Raw genomic sequence first — 10947 nt, forward strand, 5'->3', positions numbered from 1 at the left:
GTGTGTGTGTGTGTGTGTGTGTGTGTGTGTGGTGTGTGTGTGTGTGTGTGTGTGCAAGCCAACGGAAACAATCTCCCACCACCATGTCATCCTAATAGTGATGCAGAGAGAGAGAGAGAGAGAGAGAGAGAGAGAGAGAGAGAGAGAGAGAGAGAGAGAGAGAGAGAGACAGACAGACCCTGTAACATTGACGCATCCTACACTCCCAGTCCTCACTAGGCTTCGTGGCCTTCCAAAAGAGGATTGGCTGAGCCCTAATCCTTAATTATTAATTATTCACCCTCTGTCCACCCATCAATAATTGGGAACCTGGTTGTAAACCGATTTCCGAATCATATTCCAAGGAACTCCAGTAGAAAAAAGACTTAACACGAATTATATAAAGGCGAAAACTAAGATGATCGGTTGTAAACTTCTGTACTCACCTGTGCAAAACAAAGAAAGAAAACGTAAGACCCAAAAAATAGAGAAAAATAAAACCCCAAACTCAACAAAACCTGTTTTACATCGCCACGAGTCAAAAAATGTAATCCTCTTCTCGTAAATTGTTTGCATCTACAGTGTCGGCGACTGAACCAACGCCATTACATCAACATTATCTTCAGTCCCAGCATCATCTGCAGCATCCCCAGCATCTTCAGCATCTGCAGCATCTGCAGCATCTTCAGCATCATCATTTTTAGGACCATAGGCGAAACATGTTTATTTGGCTTTGAAACAGTGTACTGAGACAGAGTGACAGTGTCTGTTGAAGTCTTGTGTTCCAGCAGACATGTGGATGGTGTTCCAGCAGACATATGGATGGTATTCCACCAGATGGTAAGTTAAGCAGGTACTGGCCACAGAATTTGTCTGGTCCCACGAAAATTATTATTATAACTGTACAAAGAAATCACATTAATGTGTGAAAACTCTGATTTGGCTTCAGTGGGAGCCTCAGAAACCCAAGAGGATTCAGTGGAATCCCAGGATGCAATTCTTCTGATCACTTAGTGGTGTAGTGGTCTAAGGTGTGTGTGCTTGAGAGTGCCTAGAGCACAGGTTCGAATCCTCCTCACGGACCCAACTGATTTTCAAATTATTATTAGAAATAGTACACTTGATACAACTGTTTCGCTAATTCCTAAGTTTCTTCCCAGGGGGTAATTTATTACTCCTGTTTTATTCACCTGGCCCTGTATGGGTCTCGAACCCTGGACCCTACAAGCGTGAAGTCGAAGCTCTATCGACTGGGCTATGAGTAGTCTTAAAGGAAAGTTTCAGTTTAGCAGGAGGATGATGTTTGTAGAAATTTTCCTTTTTAAAACTCCTCATAGTTCAGTCGATAGAGGTTCGACTTTACACTCGTGGGGTTCAGGGTTCGAGCCCCATACAGCCCAGGTGAATACAATGTTTATGACGGTCTCGCTTCATACAGGTCGGCGTTCAATCCCCGACCGTCCAAGTGGTTGGGGCACCATTCTTGCCCTATATCCCATCCCAAATCCTTATCCTAACCCCTTCCAAGTGCTATATAGTCGTAATGGCTTGGCGCTTTCCCCTGATAATTTATATTCCAGGGAAGTGTGGCTTGCAGTTTAATTACTCCTGTGTCTGAAATTTTTTTTGGTCTAATACTGTATTTAATGTATTGTCCAGAATGTCTGAGGCTCTGGCTGTGATTTATATATCTTGAGATTATCTTGAGATGATTTCGGGGCTTTAGTGTCCCCGCGGCCCGGTCCTCGACCAGGCCTCCACCCCCAGGAAGCAGCCCGTGACAGCTGACTAACTCCCAGGTACCTATTTACTGCTAGGTAACTAGGTACCTATATAGTCACGATGTCTATATAAAAAAAAGGTTTCAACAAGTATTAATACTCAGTCATAATTGACTTGGGGCCAGATTCACGAAGCAGTTACGCAAGTACTTAAGAACCTGTACATCTTTCCTCAATCTTTGACGGCTTTGGTTACATTTATTAAACAGTTTACAAGCGTGAAAACTTGCCAGTCAACTGTTGTTATTGTTATAAACAGCCTCCTGGTGCTTCGGAGCTCATTAACTGTTCAGTACTTGTAAACAAAGCCGCCAAAGATTGAGAAAAGATGTACAGGGGCCAGATTCACGAAAGCACTTACGCAAGCCCTTACGAACGTGTACATCTTTCCTCAATCTTTGACGGCTTTGGTTACATTTATTAAACAGTTTACAAGCGTGAAAACTTCCCAATCAACTGTTGTTATTGTTATAAACAGCCTCCTGGTGCTTCGGAGCTCATTAACTGTTTAATAATTGTAAACAAAGCCGCCAAAGATTGAGAAAAGATGTACAGGTTCGTAAGTGCTTGCGTAACTGCTTCGTGAATCCAGCCCTTGGCTGCTGTTATCTGTCTGCGAGCTTCGTCATGACGTTATCTCGATATAAAAAAGGAAAAAAAAGCAGGAAATTTATGGATACAATTTTCAACAGGTTGTATAAACGTCTCCATATTTTAAATAATAAAAGATATAAATTTATAAATTTTAAAAGATATAAAGGAAATAAAAGATACAATTTCATGTGGAGGCAGCGGTTATCATCGCCAGGGAGCTGACCTGACCTCCAATAGGGGTCAAGGGAGCGGTTAACGTAAGGCCTACGGGCTCACCATAGCCCGTGCTACTTGGAACTTTGTGTTCCAGGTAGCGAATCTTTAACAACAGGTCAGGGGTTAGGGTGGGAAGGGTAGCCAGCGATGACCCAATGTCCAGTTGGTCCTGAAGACCACGGCAGTCTCCGTGGTGTAGTGGTAAGACACTCGCCTGGCGTTCCGCGAGCGCTTTGTCATGGGTTCGTATCCTGGCCGGGGAGGATTTACTGGGCGCAATTCCTTAACTGTAGCCCCTGTTTAACGCAGCAGTAAAATGTGTACTTGGATGAAAAAACGATTCTTCGCGGCGGGGATCGTATTCCAGGGCAACCCGTTCTCGCAAATTCGTAAAGTCAATATTGACTTATTAACTACGTGCATAGGTGATATACTAAACATAATAGATACCCTTAAAAAGATTCATAGAAAACACCGACCTTACCTAACCTTGTTAGTATCTTAAGATAAGCATCTTATTGCTTCGTAATTACAATTATTACTTAACCTATACCTATTATAGGTTAAGTAATAATTGTAATTACGAAGCAATAAGATGCTTATCTTAAGATACTAACAAGGTTAGGTAAGGTCGGTGTTTTCTATGAATCTTTTTAAGGGTATCTATTATGTTAAGTATGTCACCTATGCACATATTTAATAAGTCAATATTGACTTATTAAATTTGCGAGAACGGGTTGTCCAGGGACCATAGGATTAAGGACTTGCCCGAAACGCTACGCGTACTAGTGGCTGTACAAGAATGTAACAACTCTTGTATATATCTTAAAAGACTGAAGGAGAAGGAGGGGCAGAAGTAGCCTCTTGTCTTGCTCTGTGTGGATCAATAAGCCTCTGGTGACGGCGTTTCTGCACAAACATCATACATGCTGTTGGCGCCTCCCAGCTCCCCTATGGAAGTCTCTCAAAATTCTCAAAATATGTTATGTGGCGAATCTTGGAATCTTGAATCTCTGGGGGGTCTCTTGGGAATGGCTGCCCTTTGGAAGGCTTTCCCCTAGTGTGTCCCCTGAGGGAACGCTGCCCCTGATGTTGACCAGACCACACACTAGAAGTTGAAGGGACGACGACGTTTCGGTCCGTCCTGGACCATTCTCAAGTCGATTCTCACAATCGACTTGAGAATGGTCCAGGACGGACCGAAACGTCGTCGTCCCTTCAACTTCTAGTGTGTGGTCTGGTCAACATACTTCAGCCACGTTATTGTGACTCATCGCCTGCACTGCCCCTGATGTATGCGACAATACAGTACTTCATAATACAACCCAAGTCTTTTTTAAGACCCATCCACAAACATCATGGAGGACTCTCAAAACCAAACTACAACCACGTTAGGACATATAAGCTAATGTTGTGAAGTTGAGATTCAATTGTATCTATATTTTAACGTATAACTGAAGTCAGAGGATGACGACACCAGATAGAGCTCTGACATCATACCGGTGACTCTATGCACGTCATGTAATCAATGATGTCATGTAATCTTTTGTAATCATTGATGTCATGCATCAGGGCAACCACCTGGGATTGGCTGGCAGCGGCCTACGTCATCTGCCTGTTTGACATCACGGAGTGAGGACGCTCACGGTGCCTTCAAAGCTTCGTAAAGCTTTGACCGACCCAAAGATTCAAGATTCGCCAATCTCTGCTGGGAAGCAGACAAATTAGAGGACCCACTCTTAAGCAGCACTGGTCTGCGGAGGGACATCGATCCCCGGAATCAACGCAAGGTATAAGCATTACAAGGGCTGTGGTGGCAGAGAGTAAGACCACTCTGATAAATCCACAAGAGCCTTGTGGAGGGTTCGAACCTGTTCACTGGGGTGTTCCCAAACCAACCCGTTCTCGCACTTGCTTATAGTCAATACTGGTTTATTTAATAAGTGCATATGTGACATACAAATTGATTGTGAATATTTTAGTTTACCTTGAAAAGATTCATAGAAAACACCGACCTCACCTAATCTTCTTAGTATGTTAAGATAAGCATCTTATTGCTTCTTACTTACAATTATTACTTAACCTATACCGTTGATAGGTTAAGTAATAATTGTAAATAAGAAGCAATAAGATGCTTATCTTAACATACTAAGAAGGTTAGGTGAGGTCGGTGTTTTCTATGAAGCTTTTCAAGGTAAACTAAAATATTCACAATCAATTAGTATGTCACATATGCACTTATTAAATAAGCCAATATTGACAATAAGCAAGTGCGAGAACGGGTGCCCAAACATCTGTGTATTGTACCACTGGAACCAGGTTACAGTGGTCTATGGAAGACACTGTGAATAACCCGTTTTTAGATTGCTTCTTAAATCAACAGCAAGTCAACTGGAATCTAGAGGAATGACATGAATTCTTCACAATGTATTTCATACTCTACGCCAGGCTGCTCCGCTGTCTGAGTCCCAGACAAGTGGTTGAGTGGTTGATATCAACCGGCCAATCCCTAACTTTCGGACCAATCAGAGCGTCAGGAATTCATACCAAAATGTCGCTGCCCGTTTCTACAAGAAGAGACACACATACAGTGATACCAGATGTTCACTGTATGCAGAAGAGGAATGGCTTCAACATTTAAAGATTAGCAACAGCCCTGAGGAATGATCTTGAATTCTATAACAACCCAAAACTACCGCAAACCATCAGTTTACAGCTTACTAGATAACTTACTGTGTAATTCTGTGCTTGTAGCTATGTATGGAGCCGGTCGGCCGAGCGGACAGCACGCTGGACTTGTGATCCTGTGGTCCTAAGTTCGATCCCAGGCGCCGGCGAGAAACAATGGGCAGAGTTTCTTTCACCCTATGTCCCTTGTTACCTAGCAGTAAAATAGGCACCTGGGTGTTAGTCAGCTGTCACGGGCTGCTTCCTGGGGGTAGAGGCCTGGTCGAGGACCGGGCCGCGGGGACACTAAAAGCCCCGAAATCATCTCAAGATAACCTGGGGCTAACTTATACATTGTGGGGCTAACTTATACATTGTGGGGCTAACTTATACATTGTGGGGCTAACTTATACATTGTGGGACTAACTTATACATTGTGGGGCTAACTTATACATTGTGGGGCTAACTTATACATTTTGGGGCTAATTTTACATTGTGGGGCTAATTATACATTGTGGGGCTAATTATACATTGTGGGGCTAATTATACATTGTGGGGCTAACTTATACATTGTGGGGCTAACTTATACATTGTGGGACTAACTTATACATTGTGGGGCTAACTTATACATTGTGGGGCTAACTTATACATTTTGGGGCTAATTTTACATTGTGGGGCTAATTATACATTGTGGGGCTAATTATACATTGTGGGGCTAATTATACATTGTGGGGCTAATTATACACTGTGGGGCTAATTATACATTGTGGGGCTAACTTATACATTGTGGGGCTAATTATACATTGTGGGGCTAATTATACATTGTGGGGCTAATTATACATTGTGGGGCTAACTTATACATTATGGGGCTAACTTATACATTGTGGAGGCTAACTTATACATTGTGGAAGAAAACTTATACATTGTAGGGCTAGCTTATACATTGTGGGGCTAACTTATACATTGTGGGGCTAATTATACATTGTGGGGCTAACTTATACATTGTGGGGGCTAATTTATACAATGTGGGCTAATTATACATTGTGGGGCTAACTTATACATTGTGGGACTAATTATACATTGTGGGACTAATTATACATTGTGGGGCTAATTATACATTGTGGGGCTAATTATACATTGTGGGGCTAATTATACATTGTGGGGCTAACTTATACATTGTGGGGCTAACTTATACATTGTGGGGTTAACTTATACATTGTGGGGCTAACTTATACATTGTGGGACTAATTATACATTGTAGGACTAATTATACATTGTGGGGCTAATTATACATTGTGGGACTAATTATACATTGTAGGACTAATTATACATTGTGGGGCTAATTATACATTGTGGGGGTAATTATACATTGTGGGGCTAACTTATACATTGTGGGGCTAACTTATACATTGTGGGGCTAACTTATACATTGTGGGGCTAATTATACATTGTGGGGCTAACTTATACATTGTGGGGCTAACTTATACATTGTGGGGCTAACTTATACATTGTGGGGCTAACTTATACATTGTGGGGCTAACTTATACATTGTGGGACTAATTATACATTGTAGGACTAATTATACATTGTGGGGCTAATTATACATTGTGGGGCTAATTATACATTGTGGGGCTAATTATACATTGTGGGGCTAACTTATACATTGTGGGGCTAACTTATACATTGTGGGGCTAACTTATACATTGTGGGGCTAACTTATACATTGTGGGACTAATTATACATCGTAGGACTAATTATACATTGTGGGGCTAATTATACATTGTGGGGCTAATTATACATTGTGGGGCTAATTATACATTGTGGGGCTAACTTATACATTGTGGGGCTAACTTATACATTGTGGGGCTAACTTATACATTGTGGGGCTAACTTATACATTGTGGGGCTAACTTATACATTGTGGGGCTAATTATACATTGTGGGACTAGCTTATACAATGTGGTGGTTAACCCAGTGGTAGTTAGAGCAAAAGTTTGAAGGCAATATTAGAGAATTATTTTGGATGCATAAGCAATTATAAGGTAATACTAACTACCCAGGAAAACAAAAATTGTGTTATACAGTTTTATGAATAACATTGTGTGAATGATGTTGAGATGCGATCAATATTTAGCTGATGTTTGTCCTCGTGTGTGTGTGTGTGTGTGTGTGTGTGTGTGTGTGTGTGTGTGTGTGTGTGTGTGTGTGTGTGTGTGTGTGTGTGTGTGGAGTTATTGCACAAGTTGGACACGTTGCAGTAGATTGCACAACACCGTACCTCTGGCACCCCCGGCGCTAGCCTATCCCCTTCAAGTCCCGGTTCTGTGTTTTTTTTTCATGGTTGTGATCCCAACAACCCTCAACCCACAACCCTCAACCCACAACCCTCAACCCACAACCCACAACCCTCAACCCACAACCCTCAACCCTCAACCCACAACCCTCAACCCTCAACCCACAACCCTCAACCCACAACCCACAACCCTCAACCCACAACCCACAACCCTCAACCCACAACCCTCAACCCTCAACCCACAACCCTCAACCCTCAACCCACAACCCACAACCCTCAACCCACAACCCACAACCCTCAACCCTCAACCCTCAACCCTCAACCCACAACCCTCAACCCACAACCCTCAACCCTCAACCCACAACCCTCAACCCTCAACCCACAACCCTCAACCCACAACCCTCAACCCACAACCCTCAACCCTCAACCCACAACCCTCAACCCACAACCCTCAACCCACAACCCTCAACCCACAACCCTCAACCCTCAACCCACAACCCACAACCCTCAACCCTCAACCCACAACCCTCAACCCTCAACCCTCAACCCACAACCCTCAACCCTCAGCCCTCAACCCACAACCCACAACCCACAACCCTCAACCCTCAACCCACAACCCACAACCCACAACCCACAACCCTCAACCCACAACCCACAACCCACAACCCTCAACCCTCGACCCACGACCCACAACCCACAACCCACAACCCTCAACCCTCAACCCACAACCCTCCTGGACCTCAAGTTTGGGGTTGCTGCTGTTTATGGAACAATAGTTGACCAGACCACACACTAGAAGGTGAAGGGACGACGACGACGTTTCGCTCCGTCATCCCTTAATCGACTTGAGAATGGTCCAGGACGGACCGAAACGTCGTCGTCGTCCCTTCACCTTCTAGTGTGTGGTCTGGTCAAACTACTTCAGCCACGTTATTGTGACTCCTTGCCTGCTATAGAACAATACTTACACTTTCATTATACATATTTATTGATACATATATACATATAATTGTAAGTGTAGGGACCCATAGCCTCGGAGAAGAAAATAGAGAGTACTCAAAGAAGACAATTATTGCAAGGTTTATTATTGTCTATTTTTTTTTATTATTGCAAGGTTAGAATGCATTTTTTACTGTGTAGGGAAGGAGAAGTGGAAGAGGCGGACCCTTCTGTGACCCAACAGCAAAAATAGGACTTACATCCCAATGGCCTAGGGGTTGGGGGAAGGGGGGGGTCACACTTAGTCTGTCGCTTATCCTCGGACACGTCGCAGTGGGCACTTCTCCACAACGAGAAGAGTGTGTTCCATGTGTAGGCGCCATCTTCACTACACCCCAATGTGAACAATATGTAGCAGAAAACGCCTTAAAATGTATAAACTCCCTCTAGAATGTGTAAGTTAGCCCCAAAATGTATAAGTTAGCCCCACAATGTATAAGTTAGCCCCACAATGTATAAGTTAGCCCCACAATGTATAAACTAGCCCCACAATGTATAAGTTAGCCCCACAATGTATAAGTTAGCCCCACAATGTATATGCTAGCCCCACAATGTATAAGCTAGCCCCACAATGTATAAGTTAGCCCCACAATGTATAAGTTAGCCCCACAATGTATAAGTTAGCCCCACAATGTATATGCTAGCCCCACAATGTATAAGCTAGCCCCACAATGTATAAGTTAGCCCCACAATGTATAAGTTAGCCCCACAATGTATAAGTTAGCCCCACAATGTATAAGCTAGCCCCACAATGTATAAGTTAGCCCCACAATGTATAAGTTAGCCCCACAATGTATAAGCTAGCCCCACAATGTATAAGTTAGCCCCACAATGTATAAGTTAGCCCCACACTGTATAAGTTAGCCCCACAATGTATAAGGAACGTTCAACACGCCCTGGGGAACGTTCAACGAGCTGTGGAGAACGTTGTACACGTCAAGGGGCTGTTCAACATGCCATTGGGAACGTTCAATAAATCAATGAATGTTCAACAACATTCAACACGTCCAGTATGTCGTGGAGACGTCCAACAGGCCGTAGACACGTCCAAGAGGCCGTGGACACGTCCAACAGGCCGTGGACACGTCCAACAGGCCGTGGACACGTCCAACAGGCCGTGGACACGTCCAACAGGCCGTGGACACGTCCAACAGGCCGTGGACACGTCCAACTGGCCGTGGACACGTCCGACAGGCCGTGGACACGTCCAACAGGCCGTGGACACGTCCAACAGGCCGTGGACACGTCCAACTGGCCGTGGACACGTCCGACAGGCCGTGGACACGTCCAACAGGCCGTGGACACGTCCAACAGGCCGTGGACACGTCCAACAGGCCGTGGACACGTCCAACTGGCCGTGGACACGTCCGACAGGCCGTGGACACGTCCAACAGGCCGTGGACACGTCCAACAGGCCGTGGACACGTCCAACAGGCCGTGGACACGTCCAACAGGCCGTGGACACGTCCGACAGGCCGTGGACACGTCCAACAGGCCGTGGACACGTCCGACAGGCCGTGGACACGTCCGACAGGCCGTGGACACGTCCAACAGGCCGTGGACACGTTTAACAGGCCGTGGACACGTCCGACAGGCCGTGGACACGTCCAACAGGCCGTGGACACGTTTAACAGGCCGTGGACACGTTCAACAGGCCGTGGACACGTTCAACAGGCCGTGGACACGTTCAACAGGCCGTGGACACGTCCGACAGTCCGTGGACACGTCCAACAGGCCGTGGACACGTCCAACAGGCCGTGGACACGTCCAACAGGCCGTGGACACGTCCAACAGGCCGTACGGGACCAAAGAGCCGAAGCTCATCTCCCACAGCAATCCCCACAAAACACAAGAATCATCCTTGAGGATTTATGAAGCTTAAAGTCCAAGGATTTATTTCTTAAAATTTTGAGGATTTATGTCTTAAATGAGGAATGAGGATTTATGTCTTAACAAAAATATATCGGCTGCATTAAAGTAATTGGTGTGTGAGTTGTTTAATCCATCTCGCTGATTAGTTTCGTTTGGAAACAAAGTGGCAAAGGAGCCAGTGGGGGAGAGGCTAAGTCCAAGCAGGGACTTAAGTGGACGTAAGGGGAAGGGACTTGAGTTCAAGAAGGGGTAGGGGGGGGGGGACTTTGATTAGGTTTATATCTAGCGATACAGGCGCGCTGACATGCGGACGTTCAGGGCCAATGGAGTCGGACTTACGGACCTTCAGGGCCAACGGAGGCGGACTTGCGGACCTTCAGGGCCAATGGAATCGAACTTACGGACCTTCAGGGCCAACGGAGTCGGACTTGCAGACCTTCAGGGCCAACGGAGGTGGACTTGCTGACGTTCAGGGCCAACGGAGGTGGACTTGCGGACGTTCAGGGCCAATGGAGTCGGACTTACGGACCTTCAGGGCCAACGGAG

At 45.1% G+C, this 10947-nt stretch overlaps 1 protein-coding gene across 1 annotated transcript; it reads left to right on the top strand.

The window, feature by feature from the left end:
* The first annotated feature begins 9541 nt into the window (after window positions 1-9541).
* LOC138357207 (uncharacterized) lies at window positions 9542-10411 on the top strand. The gene has a single exon (XM_069313863.1). It carries the CDS (start codon window positions 9542-9544, stop codon window positions 10409-10411), a length of 870 nt encoding a protein of 289 aa, XP_069169964.1.
* Window positions 10412-10947: the final 536 nt, after the last annotated feature.

The sequence above is a fragment of the Procambarus clarkii genome, chromosome 76 (assembly GCF_040958095.1).
Source record: "Procambarus clarkii isolate CNS0578487 chromosome 76, FALCON_Pclarkii_2.0, whole genome shotgun sequence".
NCBI classification, from domain to species: Eukaryota; Metazoa; Arthropoda; class Malacostraca; order Decapoda; family Cambaridae; genus Procambarus; species Procambarus clarkii.